At 39.0% G+C, this 24,658-nt stretch overlaps 1 protein-coding gene and 1 long non-coding RNA gene across 4 annotated transcripts in view; one reads left to right on the top strand and one right to left on the bottom strand.

The window, feature by feature from the left end:
• Window positions 1-2,263: 2,263 nt before the first annotated feature.
• Window positions 2,264-13,804, bottom strand: LOC128143404 (uncharacterized). Its single transcript, XR_008235743.1, has 4 exons — window positions 13,721-13,804; window positions 10,567-10,732; window positions 9,516-9,640; window positions 2,264-5,540 (listed from the first exon to the last, which is right to left on the bottom strand). It is a non-coding gene; the product is annotated as an uncharacterized LOC128143404 (long non-coding RNA).
• A 2,137-nt stretch (window positions 13,805-15,941) lies between these two features.
• Window positions 15,942-24,658, top strand: part of TBC1D22A (TBC1 domain family member 22A) — a 202,955-nt gene continuing 194,238 nt past the window's right edge. For all 3 annotated transcript variants that reach the window (XR_008235492.1, XM_052789034.1, XM_052789033.1), the window contains exons 1-4: window positions 15,942-16,144; window positions 18,702-18,758; window positions 20,953-21,293; window positions 22,034-22,213. Coding sequence is in view for 2 of the 3 variants with exons in the window: in XM_052789034.1 (XP_052644994.1) it covers window positions 16,083-16,144; window positions 18,702-18,758; window positions 20,953-21,293; window positions 22,034-22,213 (640 nt within the window). In the remaining variant the exon portion in view is untranslated. The remainder of the gene's footprint in view (window positions 16,145-18,701; window positions 18,759-20,952; window positions 21,294-22,033; window positions 22,214-24,658) is intronic.

Below are 24,658 nucleotides of genomic sequence, written 5' to 3'. Positions count from 1 at the left end.
ATCAGAATCATGTTCATCATTATCATGGTCTCAGAGTCAAAGATGCTGTTGCCATAAGGAGGTAGGTGTTAACACGCTAACACCTGTAGCTACTTTTAACCCTGTGTGGAAGACTCCTCTTTTTGGTTTAGGAATCCAGAAGCATTAGCTAGCAGTGTGCTCAGTCGAATGTGCTCCTAGGATGTCTTTGAAGTATTATCTTACCATGCATCCTCCTTTTCACATGTTCCAGCTCACTGTATGGGAATTGCTTGGTCACTTCTGTATAGTCTATCCAAACCACACCTACTACCCAGTGCTGCTGGGACATTGTTATTAATGACTCAATAAGCATTCAATCAATCCGCCTAAAACTGGAAAGGTATCATGCTATTTCATTAAGAGCAGGTACACAGAATCCTCTCATTGCAGTTTTCCACAAGCGGGAATCCATGGGTGGATGCATCTTCTATGCAAAATCTCTGACTCATACAGGAGCATGGTAAGCACACAAGTGCTATGTCACTTTAATTTGGTGAAGAAGCTACTTTCATGCTGATGCAATAGCTAAACTGCATAAGCACATCAAATTTCAAGTTTATTTCTACCAATGAATTTGGAAGGCATAATGTATTTTCCTCTTTAGCACATAATCTTTTGTTTTCCTTGGAGTCATCAATATTTGAAAGCTGATAGTAGAAGCAGAAAATCAGCCTGCAAACTAAATATCTTGTTTAGAGCAGGCTACTAGTGAATGATCAAATCCTACATGAGTTTTTGTAGCCTAGAACAGTTCAGAAGTAAACACTGTTGATTGTTTTAGGGCACTGCCTAGCACAAATGCACAAAATAGCATGAACAATGCAGTCCCTAAGATGCAATCTCACTTGCTACTATTTGTTGCAGGGAAGTGGTTGGCTTGGAATTCTGTTGACCTTTATGGCGCCTGAGGGAAGCTCTCTCAGACAGCCAGGTCCTTCCATCATGCTTTGAAATTCGGCTTATTTCTGAGAGGCCAAGAACTTTCATCAAATAAATGGATGTTCAACAGATTATAAGATTTTTCTCTTGGGTGCAAAACGATGCAACTTTAAGAATGGTTCCATGGCTTGTCAGAACATGTTTCAATTACAGAAGCTTGCTTTATTTTATTACAATATTCTACCGACATTCAGCATGAGTGCTTTTTAATCGTTATACTTCTTCGTTCCATGGGCTGCAGTGCTGTTGACCTCTCTATATGGTTGGGCACTAGTCTGAACTGCAGCAGTGCAGTTCCCATGAATAGTCATGGGGATTCTACCTTTGGCACCCGTAATTATTTTGAATAAATATAGGAAGTGCTGGGCCTACCAACTTCACAGTCTACAATCAACATTTCTACCTTATACTGGCATTATCATGTGTTAACCCCTATAATGCCCTCAGCCTAGCTTAGAATAAACACATAGTAGAAACACCAAACTGGTGCAAAATGAATAATTAGAAAGGAAAGCTGTTTCTACTCAGACTTTATGAACACTTTTTTATTAATATGTATTAATTATGTATTAATCAATACGTAGTATGTACTGTTTAAAGAGATTAAAAGCTGCCTCTTACATAAAAGTACAATTTTCACTTACAGATTTGTTTTCAGCCTGCTTCTGTAAGGCCACTAGAATAAAAATAGAACGTAAGAGATTATATTTCTGAAAATTCTAGTGTGAAAAGACAATAATTCACTGCCTTGATATTAAAAAATGTAGCAAAAAGGAACAGAAGCACTGCACATCACTCAGTGCAGATGACTTTTATATTGAAGTCTTGGGAAGAAATTAATCATTGCTGTAAGTGGGCAGAACACAGCTGGGAGTGGCTGAATTGTGTTTGCAACCAAGGCAAGCTGAACAGCACTCTGTGAAGAAGCTCAGCTGGGTTCCTGAGCAGTGAGAGGCTGCTAACCATCAGCTTTTTAAAACATCGCAGTAGTAAAAGCCCACCAAATGGCTGCAAGAAAGTGTTTGGTCTCAGGCCCAGTGGGAATTTCCTCAGATTTCAAATAGTGGAGGCCATATGCCAAGATCCCTGCAGCACTGCTTAGCTTGAAAGTAAACAGCTGAATATATTTGGCACAGTTTTTACTACTGCTGCTCAAGCAGCTTTCATATGGGTTTGTATGGGCACAGCTATTATAGCAATGGAATTAGGAAGAATCCTTTTTTACGTCAATATTCTTTTGCTAAATCTCTGGAAAGCATGTATAGGGAAGATACAAACTGACAAAAACCCACTTAAAAATAGATAAACAAACATGCAGATTTTTTTACTCATCTCAAGCAGAAATCCCCCCTCCAATCATCCATCTATACATAAGGACTTCTGAGTGGGAGATACAGTAGGATGTGCTCTTCAAACTTCATGAAGGACTGTTTTTCTCCTTTCCCATATTAACATTTCTCAATTATAATCTTAACCTTGTCAATGTTGCAGTTACTGTAATAAACTGACTTTGCCTCCTAATACACTAATGCTACTATCAAAGTAGGTAGGTTCCAAAAAATGCAGATTCACATTAGCAGCCCAGTGGTCATGCTGACATGAAAAAGGCCAGGTTCAAACGTCATGCCAGAACTCTTCGGTCTTCAGCTGACTGGCACCTGGACATGCTGCAAATGATAATTGACTTGATCTTCTAGAATGGGATTATCAAAACATTACAGCACTGAGCAGTACCAACACACCTTCTCCAACAGCTGTTTCGCTGGCAGACTGCAGGGAGACCTCTTATCATAATCTCATAATGAGGTATTAATAGCAACCTCAGGGGGAACTGCTTGCTCTTTCTCGAAGAGGGATTATTAGTAACTGCAAAACTCCATTTATTGTTATGTACAGGGTGGAAATGCTGGTGACAAGGAAAGCATTCCCTAGATCCTCCTCTGCAAGTGGGAAGACACTCCTGAGCTATATGCTTGCTTTCATAGGAAAAATCATGTGTTGAAAGTCCAATACTTGGTCAACAGAAAACTGAAACCAAGACAGTGGGCTTTGATGATACTTTAATATGAGGGATAGTAAGAGGAATTTTTATTTTTGCCTGCTTAGATGAGGAAAAGCATTGATCCTGTACAAAATGATAGTGAGAGCCACTTACACAGTGATGCTACAATGAGTTCATTGTATTGCATAATAGAGGGCAAATGAAGTAGACTAATTGTAACAGAAAAGAACCAAGTCATGAAGCCCAGTCCTCTCTCAAAAGCACATAGGGCTATTCTTTCTTGTGGCTGCTATAAAAGTTCTCAGAATATTTCAGAGAAAAAAATGTCTTTGTTCAAGGTTACAGTCCTTAGAAACCATAATATCTGTATCTGGACTGTTCATAAAAATCAGTGTTTCTTAGAGCAGTGTGAAACCTTACCACCTAGGTTCAGTTTCTCCTAGGCATTGTATATATGTATATTGAGGCCTACCTGCCAGGGAAAAATCTATAACAGTGCAGGTTACATGAGCAGGTGGCAACAGAAAAAAAGGCTGCATGGAAGAATAAACATTCAGAGAATCACAGATGCCTATTGCTGGCTGATTTCTCTATGACTCCTAGGCCTGCAAAAGATCTCTCAGATATTGATCCTTTTTCCTTGGTATCAAAGAGATGAACAATCCCACTGAAGTTTGCAGGAGTTGATGGATGCTATGAAAGGCTTTTCACAACAGCACTGACAAAGTTGCTTGCCTGTTTCTTCTGCCAGAGGAAAAGATCATATGGCTTCACCGTTGAAAGAAACAAAATAGCAAACAAACACTGAGCAATTCTTTTAAGGTGAAATAAGTATTCAGGCTGCTCTTGCCTTCTGGCTGTAGAGAATCCCGTTGTTTCTGTATGAAAAGCAGGCTCTGCATTGTTTAGGTTTGAAGAAAATAAGATGAAGCAATATCTTTGTCAATAATTCTGAAGCTCTTTCTTACAATCCAAATGTTATAATCAATGTTTAAATAGTGGTGTATAACAGTTAAATTGAGCTAGAATGGACATGAATTCTTCAATATTTTCAGTGCCCCAGAACACAAGGAAGAACCAGGGAGCATTTTTCACAAATTAGACCTGAACAAGTATGATACAAGTGATTTGACATCGTTAAGCTTGCCTTCTGTCAAGGTAAATATCTTTTAGGTTTACTATCATAACACAAATGAGCAAATTATATTAGAATGACTCAAATTCATTCAAAACTGCACTAGGTACTGAGTTTTTATCAACCATAGTATAAACAGACAATTAATGTAAAAAGTGGTATGTACATCTGTCTATCATGAAAAGATGCTGAGTCATCCCTTTGTCCTCTTCCATATCTCTTAATGTTATTGGAGTCATTATTTTCCTCTTCAAAGAAAAAAGAAAAAACCTTCACAAAATAATTCCTTGTCGTTGGGCATATAAATCCTCAAATTGGGTTACTTAGGACTTGAGCCAACAGGAGGATTAAATGAGCCAACAGGAGAGTTAAATGAAGCTGCAATACATAGCAAGGTAGTGTTTTTCCCTCAGATGACGGGCTATTCATACAGAGCTACAGGACTTCCATGCAGCCTTTCTGCTAAAGCCATCCCTGACTGCATGAAGAGGATACAAAAAGTCTAAATGGCTTGGCCAGCCCTTTCTTTTTTAAATCCATTCCACTCATGTACTGCATAATCCTTGATCATTGTATATTAGTGGTCTTATCCAAAGTGATGTCGGTTTAGCACTCTGAACAACTCTAATCTCTTCCGAGACTTGTTTCTCAGCAGAGAGCTGAGCTTGTTTCAACGGAGAGCCCTTTAGCTCTAGCTGTCCTGCCTTTCACAACACATTGACCCAGAGGCATGCGGCTGTCCTGGTTTGGCTCAGCTGGAGATCCTGAGGCAGACACGGTTGACAGCACTGGCACTGCAACCTGCCAGGGAAGCTGGCTGGGGGCAGACGCAAGGACTGCAGCACAAAACACTTTTGCAGTCAAGCTCCTGTGGGGCTGCCAGCCCTTGCACCCCACACAATGCAGCACTCCCAGGGCTGTGCGGTCATATGGACTAAATGCTAGACTTGTCTGGTGTTGGCAGCAGGAAAAAGGCTAAAACCTTTTCCTCCCTTCCCCGCTGAACTGATTGTTGGTATGTGAAGCGCTTCCTTCATGGACAGTATATTATTGAAATGGCTGAAAGGCTGAAGCCTAACGTGGGCAGAAGGTGCAATTTTTCTTGTTATCTGAGGTTGGCAGACACATATTTACAGATGAATCAACTCAGTTTCCTAGGCAGAGAGACAAATCCAGTCCCTAGAGCTTCATACCATGGGAAATGCTTTGGAAAATGTTCCAAGTGGTCCTTTATCAAATAACAAAGTGGTTTTGAGCCAGCAGCTCCTCATCAAAGTATTGATCCTTTCCTGACATTACAACATCTTGTTGAGATGATGACATAATGTTTCCAGTGGAGCCAAGGGCACCTCAGTCCCTCTCCAGACACGCTTGAGCACACTGAAAAGAGCAATGAGATGCAGAGTGCTTATGAATAGTCCTCTGCCTTCAAGAAAGGAGAACCTGAATGCAAACAAGGATTTATTAACATAAATGCTTCTTTCACATTTTGAGATGAGTGAAAACAAAAGCACATAAGCTTCAAGCTTCAACCCGGCTTATAAAACACAACAGAAGATTTCCTAAGCTAAGTTAGATAGATACTGAAAGGTTACTGAACAACAAGGGTGCTATGAAAAACATCATGGCCAAACCCAAAGCCTACTGAAGGCAGTTTTATCCTAGATCCATCATTTCTAAGCATTAGATGAAAACTGACTTCTATTTCTCTACCATAATAATCTCCTCATTAATTTTACTGGCTTTGAGCATACTGCCAACTATTAGCACTGAAATAAAGTGGACATTTTCTTCTATTGTGCAGTGTGTAACAGACAGAAAATTGGCTAATATAGCTGCTGCTGTGGTGATTTATTCCTTCACTGCTCCCATATGTTCACACTTCAACTGGCTAATTATTTAAGAGCTCTGAAGAAAGAGCCTGAGTTACCTTTTCCAAAGGAAAAGGCCCCGATACAGACCCCCTCTCATGAGCCATGTTACAGATGGAGCAAACTTTCCTGACTTCTCAGTGAAGAGAGAGCACATTTCCAGACAACAGTTTAGATCTTAGCTGGACTAAAAACTATGCAGAGGTGGCCTTCTTTCTTCACCTACACAAACATAGGAAAGCCCATTTTTAGACACAGCAATTTAAATAAATTTGTTCCATTAAATTTCCTCTTGCCACAAAGAAGAAAAGCCCACTATTCTTGGTGATACTCCAACAAAACCACATTGTAATTTGATTTCTATATAAGATTAAGCATCTGTATCTAATGTGCATTCATATATACACATATATACACATGCAATGTCTAAAACAATGTAATGTAACTGTTTCTCTATTGTAGAGAGTTTAAGTAATACAAGCCAAAAGAGAGATAAATAATAAGAAGAAATTCAAAAGGGAATAGCTTTGAGAGCAATTCATAGGTTGTGCAGCCCAAGGGACTGTTATGATCACCTCATCTGATTTTCTGTACAAAGAACATAGATTTTTTCACACAGCAAAAACCTCAATCAAGCCCAACGAATTGTAGCTGAAGTACAGCCTATTTTTCAGCAAGATATCCTGTCTTAATTTAAAGAACTAAACTTATGGAGAAGCTCCTACATCCCTTACCCAATGATGCAACTGCTTATCTTCCCTCTTTAGATAGTATTTCCCCTTAACTCCTTCTAGTATTAATTTCCAACCATTAAATCGTGTTGTGACTCTGCTATGTTCTTTAGTAGCGATTGCCATTATCATTATTTGCAACTCTCAATTTTTGCCTCCTACAAATGCACAAAACCAGTGATTTTGAATTTTTAGAGCATTAATAAGAATTTTGGCTAGCATTATCTGAGAACTGGTACAAACAGAAGTGTACCACATACTAATTAATATAAATCATAGACAACAAAGATTGTATGGGATCAGCTTGATATTAATAATATTAATAATTGTAGTATTATTAATGTGGGAACAAGAATACACTATGACATGAACTATGAATTTAAAGTTTCTGTCATGCAGTACTTACAAAACTTTATTTTTCACTATTAAAGAAATTCTTGGCTTTTTTTGGGGGGGGTTTTTTAAGGGTGTGTAAAAAAACAGGCAAAGGTTTGTCTAGTAGAACCTATATGTTCTTCCCTCGGCTATATTAGTTAGTCTACTATAAGATACTATCTCCTTGAGCAAATCTTTCCTCTCACAAACTGAAGCCAAAAAGGAGAAACACAGAAGTTTTTAAGCTTCATTAGTATTTCAATATTGTTCCTGTTCAGCAGCCCATGGCTGATTTTCAGAGTTAGAGAGACTTTTGAAAAATGATGCATAATGTATTTATTTCCTCTGGCTACCTGTGAAATCTTATTTTAATGACCATGCATACTAGAATTATTACCACTATACTTCAGGATTTCAGTAAAAGTGATTAATCCGTTGAGCTCTTTCTACTTAAAATGGCTTTAACTTCCGAGGAGCTGCCTGTGATTGCCTTATCATTTTCTCTTCAAAACTCAGGGACTCTGGTGGTTTTATGTCAGTATTCTTAGTTCATTTCTTGCACTAAGATTGCCAGTCCTAAAACAACTGTCAAGACCATTCAAGTGAAATTGCAAATTTTCATTTCAAGCTTTAGAAGCTATGCTGTTCTTTCTTTTATTACTTTACAACATGATGCTACATGCTGTGTTATACAAGAAAGTGATATGAATAGCAAAATACTTAATTCTTACTTTTTAGTCTGAGTTTTCTTTTTTCCCCTTAGCTGAAAAACTTGTACTATTCCTACCCCTTTCTCAAAAGTAACAAGGTATAAAAGAACAAAATTATGCAGGTTTTGATTTTTTTCCCAGTTCCACCAACATTCTTAAATTTGGGAAAACATTTATAATCTTCAGCTAATGAGTACTTTGTAAATCCAATTCACTAACAGAGTATATCTCTTGGATAAGGAGCAGCAACGATTTAAAGGAAATGTATAAAATACTTCATTACCTTTAGCATATCTTTTCACCCAAATATCTGGAGTTACTCTCATTTTCTTTGCAATATAATTTTGCTTATGTCTCTTTCACCAAGCTCTCAGCCCCTCTGTTGCTAAATCATAAGCCTTCCCAATGCTCTCACTAGTAAAACGGGCAGCTCAGCCAACAGCGTTACTGCAGGAGCACTCAGTACTCTTGTCTACTGAAAGCTGTGCTGGAAGGATCCTGTTACTAGAACTCCAACTGCAATATCTTCGTTATACTCATCACTCATGTTTACATTTGCTGTCATTCAAACAAGAGCATACACAAACCACAAAAACAGCAATAAAGATTCAAGTAATAAAGAACAATTAATGAGACCTGATATAGACATACCTCTAAAGTAGCAAATTCCATTCCTCTTTAAGAAAAAGAAAACATGATTTTGATACAACTCACTTGAATAATACCTATAATGTATTATACTGAAGATATTTTTGGGAATTATATCTATGCAACACACTGTAAGGCCAACTGTGAATTTATAGTCTATCCTGTATTTGTCACTACCTGAACTCACTCTACCACTAATACTTTTCTACAGAAATTGTATTAATAGGATTTCAATACTGAAAATATGTGGAACACTAAGGAAGAAGGGAAGAAGGCTGTTTTCAGTTTAAATGTACATTTCAACTGCTATACAGAGAAGCTCAGAAATGGATTAAAAAGCAAAGAGTAAAACGTAATTACCTTATAATATACATTTGGATCAAAGAAAAATTAATTGAGAGAGAAACGGGGTTGAATAGCATGGTAAAGGCTTTGCTATCCTCAAGAAACACCAACAAAAACTAATCCCTCATACAGACACAAATGACATGAAAAAGGCACTAACGGTGGCTTTGAGGCATGAAAAGAGAAGTCAGTGGGACACTTAAATTAGATATAGAGATCCAAGGAGAAAACACAAAAAGAATTGCAAAAAGCGCTTGTGATGGAGCTGGATGGTCAAAGACAAGACTAGAGCAAAAAAAACCCCACCCAACCAAACCCTGCAGCAGTCAGTCATGAATATTGTCAGAGAACAAATGTATGCTGTCAAGATAAACTGTAGATGCCAATTAACACACAGCTTGATGTGTTCTAATGCCTGAAAATATCTGCTGAAGATAATCCATCAAAATTTCTGTGTAGTATCATGTCTCCATTCTTCTTACATACATGGGAGGAGTTAAAGATTAACTTCTAAATAGCTTTTTTTGAGCAAAAAAGGAAGGGGTCAAGGACATGATTTATGGTAGTGGCATGCCAAATGCAATGTATCCATGTTGAATACATCTTCTGAGAACAATGGATCAAACAGGAGAAGAAACACAGACTGGCCAGGGAATGAACTAAACGGAACATGTCTTTTATAGACTTTTATAGGTCTGGAGGTTTTCAACACTGAAGAAGACTCAAAGATTTACATACCAAATCATCAGAGGTTGTTCTAAACCACAGGTCAGAGCAGGTCAGTATCAGCAGTCACAGCAGCAGCAGGATAACCAAAAAGTAAATAATGCTGAGAAATACTTCTCTCCATGCTGGTGCATTTCCTGAAATTTGAGATGAAGTTGTCCATTAGAACCAAAATGACCAAAACAGAGACTGAACCAAAGCACCTGAACTCTGCTGTTAAACTACTTCTTAGAGTTACAAGACACTTTGCTTCAGGTACTTTCTCTGAAAAATTCAGTAATACAAACTTTACAAAGAAGAAAAAAAGTGAGGCCACTTAGCAAGATGAGTGTGGCTGTTCTAAAAAGAAACCTAAGGGATCCAAGAGCCCTACTTACTCTCATACTACATGCCCAAATCTGGTTTTGCACTCCAGTTAATTACAGATGATACTTTTTAAAAAAATAAAAGCCAATTTGTAGATTCAGAAGAAAAGCTCCAGACACCCATCTTTTACATTCTGCCCTATTTCATGTCCAGTTTTTACATTAAAGCAACAGTAGGCAGTTTTGCTATTTGTTATGACTTTGGAAAAAAAGTGGTTCTGTGTCTGCTCCAAGGAATTGCCTACTCTTACTGACTTTAGAGAAATGGTATTGCCTACTTCCTCATCAAGCCACAGTAGGAAGCAGGTCTTCTGGCACCTCCAAAGCTCTCGCAATAACTTGAGAAGATCTTTTAGTTTGAGGAAAAATCAACTAATGCTCCAATGATTTTGCTTTTCACCTTGGTCTGACAGCAAGTTAAATGTGAAGTTTATAAACTGATTGCAATTGTAGAATTTAAAGAAAACAAATTACTATCAGCAATGAACAGAAGAGAATTATCATGGCTCAGAGCCAAATATGCATTGATTTATGTCTCTGTGTTTGAAGTTCTGTCATGCTGCAATGCTATGTTTAAACCTTCACTTTATGTACTGGAGGCATAATAAGGTGGAATTTCAAGGAACTAGAAGTATGTTGGAAAGAGGACCCGTTGCTCTTGCCAGCTTCCCTGTCTTCTACCCAAGACTTCCACTTACAAAGCATCCTTCCTCCTCCGAGTCATTTAAGCCTCAACTGCATATTGCATCAGACTTCAGAAAAGAGCAGTTTCATGTACTGGTCTGCCAGTGAGCACGCACTCCTTGGACACAGACTGCTGTTCCAGGCTACGCCCAACAGACGGTGTCAGATTATGAGTTGATGCTGTGACACAGATAAAAATAAAACTAAAAACCTTCACCTAAAAATGCATGAAATGTAAACATAAGCACTGTTACTAATATTTTAGTGAATGACAGCTTTTGAAAACTAACCACATCGATCACTCTTCTAGGAGAAACAAGAGACAAAGACATTTACCCAGAGACAGCACAAATTTATTTATGCTCTTTTCTGTTTCACAGTCACCTTTCACTGTTATTGAATTCAAAGTGTGAGTGTGCAGAATTCCATACATGTGCACTACCAGCGTAAGTGTATTTTGGCAATTCTGCTCTTATTTTCAAAATCTTGTTCAACTCATGCAATAGGGAAGGTGACTTACAGAGAAAAAGTTACAAAATGCTATGATGACTGCTTGTCTGCAATGATGACTCCTCCTGGCTATTACTCTCTCATGTTGATTCCTTCCCTGTTTTTTCCTCTGCAATTTTCTGGAGAAAAATTGCACTGCACTGAAAGAGCTGTTGTGACTATGTGATTTGCTGGACCATGTCTAACCTGTTTCAATCTAGCTGTTGGCTATCCCTCTTCTTTAACATCCCTTTGCTCTTTCTTCCATGGTTCTACGTGACTACTACTCCCATTTATGTTACCTTGCCCTGTGTACCAAGTACTGTACCCTCTGGGATTGTTGTCTTCCCTAGTGTAAGTGGCTCCCTCTGTTTCTACTACCCTTTTCTTTTTGTGCATGTGCTGGTTTTGGCTGGGATAGAGTTAATTTTCTTCACAGTAGCTAGTATGGGGCTATGTTTTGGATTTGTGCTGAAAACAGTGTTGATAACACAGGGATGTTTTACTAATTGCTGAGCAGTGCTTACACAGAGCCAAGGCCTTTTCTGCTTCTCACCCCACCCCACCAGCGAGTAGGCTGGGGGGGCACAAGGAGTTCGGAGGGGACACAGCTGGGACAGCTGACCCCAACTGACCCAAGGGATATCCCACACCATATGACATCATGCTCAGTATATAAAGCTGGGGGAAGAAGAAGGAAGGGGGGGACGTTTGGAGTGATGGCATTTGTCTTCCCAAGTAACAGTTACGTGGGATGGAGCCCTGCTTTCCTGGAGATGGCTGAACACCTGCCTGCCCATGGGAAGTGGTGAACGAATTCCTTGTTTTGCTTTGCTTGCGTGCGCAGCTTTTGCTTTACCTATTAAACTGTCTTTATCTCAGCCCATGAGTTTTCTCACTTTTACCATTCTGATTCTCTCCCCCATCCTACTGTGAGGGAGGTGAGTGAGCAGCTGCATGGTACTTAGTTGCCGGCTGGGGTTAAACCATGACAGTTCAGAATGATGGTTTTGGGTTAGCTTGCTTGGCAACTTCACTCCCTTTGCTCAATTTTATTTTGAAGTACTGCTTCTTCCATGATATTTACAATAAAGTAGATGATGGGTAAAATGGCTTGGTAGAAAGGCGTGGACCAAACAGAAAGAGCGATCAGCCACCACAGAAAGCCCTGTGTGCTGCATTCAGAAGCACTTCCACCAGTTTGTTAAACAGTAAAAACATGTGCAGAAACTAATGCTTCAACATGGAAGTGGCTCATTTGAATTCAGTTTAAATTTTTTTTCCTTATTGATTAAAGCAAACAAAAAATGTGTATAGAGAAACGTAGTATTGTTAGCTTGTAGAACAGTCAGTCTAAATGACACCTCACAGTTGCACCTACATTACAGTGTGCTGCTGACACAGCGATGTAAGGATAAGCATGAAAAAGCACACTCCCTAGCTTACACAACTTTATCAGCAAATCCTCCTGGTATGAGTGTAGCTAAGTTAGCAGGGGAGTGCTGTTGTCAGCTTAGTTAATTATGTTTAGCATCAATCTATACTTTCCCATGCATCATCAGAAAAGCTTCTTTTCCCAAAATACACTGCACTTCCACTGAAAAGTCTACCTGTGTAACCATATCAGCACAGCTATATCAGCAGATCTCTACAACAGACGAGCTGAAAAACAAACTGGTATAACTGAATGTCCGCTGAAACACCTGCATATATAGCTCACCAGCTATCACACTAAATAAACAATGAAGTGTCTACTTTGTTGAAAACATTGCTAGTGCAAGCTACAACACTCCTAATTTTGATCAGCCAAGAACATGGCTACGTTTCTACATTTTAGAACATACAGAAACTTCCTGGGCATCGTCAATAACACTTACCAACTGTACACAGTGACTTGATTCTGAAAAATGCCCATGAAAAATAAAAGCAGAGGAGAAAGAGGAGAAAACGAGGAGGAAACAAAAGAAAAAAGCCCACAAACCTCTCATTGGCTCAATACATTATTTGCCCATGCTGGCAACAGACCTTTTCCTAACTGTAAATTCTTTCATACAACTTTGCATGAAACAAAACAAATACTGCAGTAGGCCTTTTAGTATTTCTTCTTGCTCTGAAGTAACAAAAATTCCCATGCAAGTGGTAACTGAAATATTACTGCAAGTTTATACTTCAATCCCAGTAGGGCGGAGCTTAATTAATGTAGCTGCACAGACTTTAAAATAGATAGTTCGGATGTTTGAAGCAGTGTAACTATAGCCAAGCGCAACTCAACATTAACCAATTTCCCAAGTTCTTATTTAGATTCTTGGGAGTGTTTGAAGACTATGCTAATCAGCTGCAGTAGGTGAGTCCCAGTGGTGAATGCAGTGTTGTTATACTCCTTGAATGACAGCACCTGAACACTGGCAGATCTCCTTCCCAAACACAATAAAGAGGTTGACAGTGGAATCTGTGTACTCCCTCAGCCGCCCATGTTACATTTCTGTAACCAAAAAAGTTAAGCAGGAACACTGCTAAAGTAGGTGTTCAGACCACCTTCTCCTTCCAAGTACTGTATAGCTGTGAAATTACCTTCTTATGATACTCTATTAATACCATTTTATAAGTCCTTTTCAAGGACACGCTCTTTGTGGTCAGATCACCTTATGTGATGGGCACAAAGAATTGTACCTAAATTACCTGATGGGGTCTTGAACGATTCCTCCTTCCAAATCCCTTCCCTCTCCAGAACCTTGGCAACAGAGGTTTGTGTCAGGGATAAAATAAAACACAGAATAAGGAAAAAATATAAAAGTTAATAGAAAGGGAATTAAAATTCCTTGCCTTCTTGAGAGTCAACAACAGAGAGGGCCCAGTCCAGCTCTAGACGACTTCAGCCCAAGGGTCTAAACTGGCAGCAGCTCTCCACAGCAGCAGAGAGATTTTGTGACTGTGTACTTTCCAGTTCCTCTTGATACAAAGGTAGCTCCATTTGCAGGTCACACTTGTTCATGTGAACAAATGAATGCAACAGTTGTTTCCAGTATAAAATTCTGCACCACCCTAAAAACTTAAGCACAATGTAACATATACTGAATATAATGAAAACTACATAATAGTTAAATTTGTACTGACTTCATTACGTAATTCAGTAAAACCTCCACTTCTAAAATGAACCAGAAGTTCCACATGGCTACACCAGACTGACACAGAAGTTCAATGGTGTTACTTCAGGATTCAGGTCAACTGTTACAAGGATGACAGATGGTTTAGGCTATCCAGGCTGAATCTAATGAAGTTTCCCTTTGAGAAATATGAACAATGAGCAAATAAAAAGAACATATTTTCAACATCCATATTAATGCTAATGATAGAATGTATCTTTTATGGATTTATCACTTTTTTGAATGTCACAACTGAAAGTACCTCATTTTGGTATTCTAATAGCAACAGGTCTAATTTAGATTTAAATTTATCTAGCTAATACCAAGCAAAGTTCTACTCATGACCTTGCGGGTTTCATTTTCACTTTAGCTAACAGATGTAGTTCATATTACATTATGTTTCTTGTGTATTCTATTAAAGCTGCTGATACTCAAGGTCACGATGCATTACAAAAAGCCTACAGGTCCCGAATCTGTAAGAGGGATCCTACTTGAAGGACACAAGTAGAGAAGATGATACTACGCATAGCATATTTATCTATAAGTAGCATTGAAATTACTGGGACATCAGCTTTCACTCATGGACAGTGATCTAGCAAGATCTGTGAAACATTTTATTTTTGTCAGTTCTTAGAAGGTAACTGCTAAAGTAAATCCCAAAGCAGGCAGAAATCTTCATTATTTTTTATTCTTAATAAATAACTTACACATGAAATACAAACGTTGCGTTGCAGGTCAGGTTTTGTACTACATGCCAGTTTTTGAGTTAATTATGGCAGAACGTTCCCTGCACAATCTTTGACATATTAAATTAGTCTTGCATTAGGATGCAGCAAAAAACTCTGTAAGTCAGCATTGTTTTCTCAGGTGCCATGCTCCAACGAGTAACATAAAACCTTACCTATTTTGTTTGCAGAAGTGATGTATCCTTGGATCAGAATTGCTGAGAACTCTACAGATACATATAAAGACCCTCAATCTTGTATCATCTCAAAGCAAATAAATGAAGTGGATACAATGATTAGCTAAGTCCAACCTTCAGGAAAACTTTAAAGCCGAGAAACATTAAAGCGCCCCCCCCCCCAGTAGCTGAGTAAATAATTGGAAAAAAATAAAGTGGAAAAAATCTGAAAATCTGGTGTATTTTGTTATAAAACAGTGTTAAGAGCTAACTTGATTGAAGTCTTGTCCTCTTCAAATGACGTCTCCTTCCATTGACATGGCAAGTTTTGCATGTCTTCCTGGAGAGTACTCTGAATTACTCTTTATGGTTAAATCAAAAAGGATTAAAACCTGACAACATCATACTCGGAGTACCACGAAGTAAAAACCGACTTTATAGGAATGCTTTAGTTAATCACAGACAGGAACCAAGAGTGAGTCTCTGTACCGTTGCAGGCTGGTACCTCACACACCACGACAAGGCCAGGGGAGCGATGGGACGGGACGGGACGGGACGGGAAGGGGAGAGGCTCCCTGGCGCCGGCGGCCTCGGCCTGGGTTCACACAGCGGCGACAGGACCCGGCCAAGGCTCCCGGCGCCAGGCACCGCCGCTGCCAGCTGCTTTCTCGCCGCCTCCATGACGGGAGGGGCGGACCGAGCCGCCACCGCGGCAGGCGCTGCCCCAAGGACCCGCCCCACCCACCGCCCGACACTCCCTCGCTGCGATTGGCCCAACCTGACCCACCCGGCAGCACTCTCACTTCTGGTTGGCTGAAGCCTCCGGGCCGCCTCGGGAGGCGAATGAGGAGCGGGGTTGTTTCCTGGTCCCAAGATGGCGGCGCTCAGTCCCGTTCCTGTGCGAGGGAATGGGCGCGAGTGAAGCCTGAGGGAGCGGGTCGGGGCCGTGCGCCGCGCCGTGCCGCGCGGCGGGGAGGGGGATGAGGTGACGGCCGCCATGGCGAGCGACGCGGGCAGGAAGCAGTTCTGGAAGCGGAGCGGCGCGAAGGTGCCGGGCAGGTGAGAGGGCCCGCAGGAAGGCCGGGGCCCGCGGGCGGAGGCTCTGCCCGGCGGCCGCGGGCCCGTCCCGCCGCCAGCTGGAGCACCGGGCGGCGGGGCGAGCCTCCAGCCCGGTGGTGCCGGGCCGCGGGGGAGCGGTTCTGCCCAGCCCGGCCGCTGCTGCCGCCGCGGGGCCCGTCCCGCTTCCTCGTCTCCCCAGCGCCGTGTTCCTGCCGCCTCGGCCGCGGGGTCCAGCGGGTCCCCGTAGGTCCTGTGCCCTGCGTGGGGAGCGTGTCCCGTCGGTCGCTGCTCGTAGCTGGGAGGCTCCGTCCCGCCCTCGCGTCTCCCGTCAGCTCAGCGCCGGGAGCGTTTCAGCCTTGGGTGCCTCCGCTTACCCGATCGCAGATCGCTGGTGGTCTCAGGAAGCCTTAGTTATAACTTGTATCAGAAAAGTTGTTAAATAATTGTCTGCACGCGCGTTCCCAGCCTGATGTCGTGGTCAAAACAGTTCATCTGGTTTTGGGGATGTGTTCCCTGGAAAATGCTGAATGGGAGAACCTATTTGTGGCTCTTAGCAATGATACAAGTTATGATGTTTTGTGACTTGATACGAGTTACAATATCTTGAAATACTACGTGGAAGACTGCACTTTATAGGCATATAGCCATATTTTAGTTTTTGCTTGATATTTCAAAATACCAACAATTTCTCAACTTTCTTCCTGAAGTGTGAACAGCAGACCCAGTCATTGTATCATTGTTAAGAGCTACGAACATGTTCTCCCAATCAAAATTTTCCAGGGAATACATCCCCAAAGTCGCATTAACTCCTTGACCATTACATCAGGCTGGGAACACATGTTCAGGTGTTTATTTAACAATACCATTTTCTGCTTCCATCCCTACACTGCTCTCACAGTAGAGTAATTTGGTTTTGTGTGTTCTTTTTGTAAGAATGATGTGTGTTCTTGGTTCTCAGAGAACAGTAACTCTATACTTCATACCATTTACCTGAATTCAGCAAAATAATCCCGCTCATTTAACTTCTTTCATTCTCAGTTACCCATAAGCACTAACCTGTAGTGGTTTTGTTTCTCTGGTTATAAACTAACTCTTTCAGTCTGACTGTTCTTGTCTCTCAGAAGTTATTTTGTAACTCTGCTGATTCCTTTGGGGGTAAAACACTTTTGACCTTCCTTGATTACACAGGGTCTATGAATAGTTGCAGGCAACTGCAGGCATGTGGAAAAACGAGGACACTGGAGAATGTGCTTTTGATTTTTTTTTTTTTTTTTTTTTTAATGGTGTGGAGAGCATTGTTGCTTTATATTTGGGTGGATTTCCATCATGGTCATTCATAGAGCGTCTGAAGGAAAAGGCAGATTCTATCTGTATGCCAAAATGGAAGGTGACAACTGACCCTCACGTGAGCGCAGAGACTTGACCATGGAGTGTATGGTGTACAGTCATGTAGAAAGACTGGTGGTGGACTGATGTTTTGATTTGCATGGAATCACATAAATATCGATAGAGTTTATAAACCACCACTCTCAGTCATCTCTAGGGCTAATTTCACTACTGTTAATACTGCCCCTGTAGTATAAGTCTACGCCTCTCTTGAAATTTGTTATGACTACAGTCTTTTTGGCTTGGTTCTATCTCAGGTTTACTAAGGTTGGACTTATTTATATTTATGGTCTGGAGATTGGTTTTGATTTGTCAGGAGGGCATGTTTGTTTCCTTTTCTGTGGTTTTTAGTACAGGCTTAGGCAGATGTTAATGTTGCGTATGATTTGCTCCTCTTACAATCAGAGAGTTTTGTAGTAATAGTTTCCATTATGAAGCCACATGTAAATCTTGATGTATTTTCTATGGAGTTTTTTTACTTATGAAATAATTTTATAGCTGAAAACTGGGAGGAAATGAAGTTTTAGTTTGTAGTTTTTATTATTCACACAGTAACATGCTATTTTGTAATGTTAGAGATCGTAGTGAATAATTTGTCTTTGGAAGCTTATTTATTTCAAAGCATTTGGTTTTAGTACTCCCATGGCTTTTATTCTCTAACATGCCATCTTTTGCATTTGTCTTTAAATTTATCAGCCTTGTACTGTAGTAATGGTTAAGAATTGACTGGATGGATTTTGGGTGACAAGGGTATATTGAAGATTAAATCTTTACAGACATTTCTTTGAGAATATTTATTTATTTTTTTTGCAAGAGATAAATGAAGAAATGATAAATCAGAAGAGAGAAAGAATTTAAAAACAGTGTAGATTCTTATTGTGGAGTTAACTTTTTTTCCTTGTTTTAATTCCTGGTCAGAAAAATAAGTCAGCCTAAGTTAGTCTAGGCCTCAAAAAGAGTTCCCGTTTGGCAAATCTATGATTTTTATTAAGTTACTTTTTAGTATACATTTCAATTTCAGCTTTGTTATTTTTAGTGGTATGTGGGATTCTTTGAAATGGAAAACACTTGGAACGTTTCAGTTCTGTTTATTATTGACTATTTACTTAATACACAGAAAACCCCCAAATGTTTTATTATTTTTGTCATAACTCTCTTTCTTTTCCTTTAGTATTCAACATGTGTATGGAGCTCAGCATCCGCCTTTCGATCCATTATTGCATGGAACGTAAGTTAACCTAATTTTTAAATATTCCAGGTAATTTGGATCTCCTCTGCCTTCTCTCCTCTTTTTTTTCCCTGTTGACTATAAAGTTTATTGTTAGTCTTCCTTTTTCAGTTTTTGTCATAATCTTGACTTCTCTGTTCAAACTTCTCTGTTGTGACTTCCTGATAACTTACCATATTGGGAGCAACAAATGAGCTGTTCAGTTCTTAAGTAACATAGATTGCCAACTTTTTTTATCTGTTTGCAGTGTCTTATAAATTGGAAATTGTGTGGTAAATATTAACCTTAATTTAGCAGATGAAGCTTACAACTCAGGTGTAAGCAGCTTTCCTGCATGCAACTCTGTTGATGGACTGGCTTTATTTGTCTATAAAAGGAAAGAGTCAGGTTGTGGTGTAGATCATTTTGAGGCAAGGGTGGGCATTTTGCTTGTGAGTGAGAAGACAGTAGGTAGAATAGATTTTACAGTGATTCAAAAGTTTATTACCTTAGATGATGATTATTGGAGATAAGAACACAATATCCATGAAAATGGCAACATTATGTTACACACTTTTAGTAATCAAATAAATTTCATGCTGATAACTCAGAACTAATGCAAGTGAATGATTTTTATCTCCTTAGGGCTGAGGTGTTTAGCAAAATGCTGCATTCTGACAGCTTCTGCTTTTTATATTTTGCTTTATTGTCTTTTTTTTTTTTAAGGCAGTTTGTTTTAAGCTTTGTCAAGGGCGAAGTTTTTTCTGGTTTATTGGTAGATTTCACAGCTCCTTTGAAACCAGGATTGCTGTTAAAATGTTGGTGTATGTGAGAATTTTGGGAAAATTATATGGCCAATGAAATGAATGGCCCAAAGTGGTAAGGGCAAAAGATAATGTTAGAAGGAAAAGTATTGGCTTGGAAGGAGGTCATACTTCTAATAGCTTTTTTCAAGGGCTGGTTTGAAGTGGCACAAGAAGTAAACATGTGCTAGTTAATTTTCAGATGATGCAGAGTTGAAGGCAATTGAAACGTGTGCCCTTGAGGACTGAAGAAAAAGGAATGGGATGAATTGGTTCAAAATGTGGAGTTTTACAGAGAGACAAAAAGTAGAAGCTTATCGCTTGATATGATGAGAGAAGAGGAGAAAGACCTTGCTATTTTAAGCAATGATGACAAGTTTGGCGAAAGTGTCAATGTTGTAGCACCTGTTAGGAAAGATATTCCCTGTAATGCATAACATAAACATTACTAACATTGTATGAAGACTGTGCGAGAACTTTTTCTGATTTCCAATTCTGGCTGCCTTGTCTTAACACAAAAAAGGTAAACTGGCACAGGCAGAAAGACAGGGATGGTCAGAAAGGACAATGAAGTTAATGGCATTAACTTTCTTTTTCTTTTGAGAGCAGACTGGGAAACTGTCTCAACTTTATGCCTTATTTAGCTGAAATCTGAAGGGAGGCATGATTGCTTTGCATTACTGTAAGTAAGAACAAGTGCCAAGCTAGGGAGGGATACTTGGTTCATCTCTCTTACACTGTGTGTTGACAGAGGGACAAAAGTACACTTAGGGGTACACTTAGACTAGTAACTAGAGGAAGTAACCTGCTTATGAGAAGAGCAAAGTTCTGAAGCAAACTTGTGCTGGAGTGCCTGAATGGGGAGGAATGATAGATTTAATGAGTTTTAAGGTGAGACTTGATTTGTTTATGGCAGTGATTGTATTACGTGATTGCTTATGATGACTTAGGAGTAGACCTGATTACTTGATTACTGCTCCTGTGTTGTTAAGCAGTAATTGCATTGAAAGGCCTGAAATCTCTACAGAAGTTCATGAAGCAAGACAAGTGCAGTGTGTCCTGTCTATCTTGTAAACTATTCTAGTATTATTCCTTTTATTTGACTTTGGGGTTGGTCTTTTTTTGTTTTGTTTGTTTGTTTTTGTTTTATTTTTTTAAGACAAGAGAAGGAAGGATTTGTTCAGCTTCTATTCAAAGTCAAGAAGAGTCAGTTTTTACCTGCCCTTGTTCTCAGACATATTCAGCTGTATGTTATCATGGGCAGATGTAGCAGTAACATGAGTGGAGGGAGATAAATATTTGCTACCTATATAATGTTAAGCATGGACTTTTGGGCTTTTTGGCCCTATCCATAGTGTTTTGCTTACTCCATTGCTAGTTCTCTAAATACTGTTTTATTTATTTTTGAACAGCTTGATAAAACCAGGTTCAAAGCCACCTACAACTCCAGTGAAACTAAAGAAAGTCAGCACTTTCCAAGAATTTGAAAGTAACACAAGTGATGCTTGGGATCTTGGGGATGATGATGATGAACTCTTAGCAATAGCTGCTGAAAACTTAAATACAGAAGTGGTCATGGAAACAGCTCACAAAGTAATTCAGAATCACAGCAAGCTACAAGAACAGCATAAATTTCAGGAAGAACATCTACAGGAGGAGAAACAAGTAGAATCTGCAGAGCTGTCTTCAGTTGCATATGGTGATAATAGGCTTGTTAAATCAGTCAGTGAAGGTCATACATCGAGTTCATCAGGTATGAAAAAGATCTTGAAAATCAAATGAGGAGAGCTATAATATTTGCCATTTAAGAGATTAACCACTTCCTAACCTTTTCTTAATACCACAGGAAAATATTGCTAATCAATATTGATTTATCTGAGAGAGATACTGCGTGCTATACTAAACCGTAAAGCATGTGTGCGAGAAACACATGGGTGAGGGAAGAATTATTAAACTTTTTTGTTTGCAGCCTTAATAAATCCTCAATTTTGGAAGGAACGTGCATTGTTGAATGTATTTTAATGGTTAACTGCACCATGATGTATGCAATTAATAGTATTCCTACTATTGTGAAAAATTGTTATTAAAATGCTACTGTATAAAGTATCTTGAAAAACTGGAGAAAACCATGCATGTTTTATGTATAAACTTTAAAGTAACCAATTGCAATGATTTCCCAGTTTTTTGTTTTTTTTTTTTTTCTTAGAATGGTGAGGGGGATAGAAACAGCTTTCAGTAGCACAGAGATTTTAGAAATCAATTAGCCTTGCTGTTAGTATGACCTCTAATTGATGTGTTTTAATTGTGGAATACTGCTTGGAAGAGGAATTCTCTTCCTCCTAAATCCAAGTCATTTGAAGTCCAAACTTGTGCTGTACTTGAGTTTACATTTCTCCAAAACATAATTCTGTTTTAAATTTACAAATTAAATTCAAGTTGTTAGTAGCCTTTGCACTAGCTGAGGCTAACTGTTACGCTTCTTTTTCCCTTCAGATAATGCTAGTGAAAATTCTTCCATGCAGAGATCACAGTCCCTGCCACAAACTTCCACACCTCCCTTGGTGAGTGGAATGGCAGACTATAATACCTCAGTTACTCCTGCATTAACTGAAAGAGAAGCATCCCGATTAGACAAATTTAAGCAGCTACTTGCTGGCCCCAATACAGATCTTGGTGAGTATTTCTTATAGGAGCTATGAATTACACTAAATTATTCTTTAACTATAAAATTTTCCTGTTTGTTGTACTGTTCTGCCTGATGGTTTGGTTAAGATCTAATCTTTTCAACATTTAGAGCTGATCTTGCAAAAGAAAGAATAAAATTGAATGCTTGTAGTATTCATGCTTGTAATATGCAGTTTGCATACACCCTACTAATACTTAAGGTGTTAGATGGCTTCTTGTTCTTTTCTTTCTCACATTATTTCTTCCTACTGGACTAATCTCTGGAGAAAATCCAAAGTATAATTAGCTGTGCTTAGTGTTAATGCCTGATAGTGAAACAGCATGCAGTACAAGAATGATTCTCAGGCTTAGAAATATGAATGTGAAAAATGATGAGACGTGAAAGTATTACTGCTTGTCTACTCAGTGAGCATTCCTCATGTTCACAGACTGATACAGTAGTTCCGTGTCTCATCTGTGAATGCTGACATGTTAATGTGAAAACAAATATATTGTCAGATAACTTGACTGTTCCCTCTGTGCCCTGGATTGTAACTGCTGAATAGTAAATACAAGTGCTGAGAGGGTATCACAGAATCAAATGGCTTTGTATCCCGAGTGAAAATCTGGAGCGAGTAGAAATAGTACACTACTATTTGGAGAACTTGGCTGGTTACTTAGAAGTAGGAGTTTATGTCAATAATTGATAAAATGAGTTTTAGTTAAACCATTCTGGAAGATATCTACAGGAAACCCTTATGGAAGGAAGTAGAAACTGCATGTTTGCAGTTCTTGAATTGATGCTTTCCTGCCTTGTAGTTGTCGTGAGACTTCTTCAATATAATGTAGTCCAAGTTGTGGCTTTTTTTTTCTTTCTGCGCTGTGTCTTATTGTGCTATATGCTAGCGAAGTAGAACTACAGAAACAAGACTAGCTAGATGAAACTTAACACTTCAGTGAGTTATAGGACATTCTTAGAAAATGCAACTGTGAATAAACTCTGAGGTGTCAAAACAAATTACATATTTTATGTAAGCTTGAAAGTGGTAATCAAATATCACTTTTTCTCCCTTTGATCCAACAGATGTTATGAGCTATGTGATTGTGACAGACATGAAAACTCATAACTTTTAAGAATGCTGTAACGGTAGAAATCTTTGTTACGTAAAGTTATAAAGTCAGAGGGAAGACAAAGTTTAATTTAAACCTATGCATTTCACTTTTGCTGTCTAATTAGATAAGAATACTTTCCCAGTAGATGCAATTTAGGGATTCGAGTAAGATATTTTGGAAGGGAGTGAAAGAAAATTTCCACTCTTATCAGGAGTGCAGTCACCCTGACTGTGATGAGAGTTTAGTCAATGTTACTTAAAAAAACTGTTTGTTTTTTTCCCTATTGAACTTTCTAAGTCTTACACAGAAATATACATAGGAATATGAAATTTGAATATATTGCTCTTGATATTATTAAAATGTGAAAAATATCTAATAAGCTCTCAATATTCTTTCTTGTAGATATCACTAAATAATGCCTTTTCTATGTCTGTTTATAGGAAGCTTGTCCTTTCTCTTGCTGTACAAACTGTGATGAGTACAGAATTTGAAGTTGTGTGAATTAGAAGTCCAGTTTTGATTTTTTGTTACAAACTTTTTGACTTCTGTATCTGGGATATATCCAGTAGCATTTCCTAATAAATCGTGTATTATTTATAGATATTTCTTAGTGAAAGAAATGAACTCTTTATTGATGACACGCAAACTCTTGATGATCATGAAGCTGTTGGTAGTAGGCCATATGTGATGGTAGAGCTTGGACTACATTATATGTATATATTAGGGAAAGGGTGTGTATGCATATATACATATGCAAACATGTATATGCATATGACCACATGTACAGTTCATCAGAATCTGGTGTGTGCATGTATGTATGCATTTTTGGGAGATGTTTGGCTTAGTTCCCTGTTACAATGAATTCTATGTTTAAAAAGGATTCTTGATTTATAATGACAGTAGTAGCCTGGCAAACTGTTGTGGGTTGTGTGTGGTGGTTTGGTTTTGTTGTTATTGTGTGTGGTGGTTTGTTTTGGTTTTTTTTCTTCAGAGTAATACTGTGAATGGACTAAGGTAGAACTAGGTTACAGGCTTCAAGCTAAGATTTGTAAGGAGTAATGAAGGCACAGGTAGCTATTCTGTTGCAGCTAGCTCATTCTCTTTGTGTGTGTGTGTGATGTTGTGGTATGTGTGGGTCTTTGTATTGTGTTAGGTCCACAGATAGTTGGGTTTTGTTTGTCATGATGAATTGAATTACTGAGTAGTTGTCTTGGAGACATTTTAGCAAATATTTCTGTTCATTTCTGCATCTAATAGTGTTGGTTTTGCTTGGAAGTAGTAATAGCTTGGAAGTAAAGCATTTCTGTTGACTTTGTTTTCTTGATATAGTTTTGCATATTG

This window comes from Harpia harpyja, chromosome 6 (assembly GCF_026419915.1).
Source record: "Harpia harpyja isolate bHarHar1 chromosome 6, bHarHar1 primary haplotype, whole genome shotgun sequence".
Classification (NCBI taxonomy): domain Eukaryota; kingdom Metazoa; phylum Chordata; class Aves; order Accipitriformes; family Accipitridae; genus Harpia; species Harpia harpyja.
Note: the sequence above shows the minus strand (reverse complement) of the source record. Positions and strands in the feature narration are given on the sequence as shown.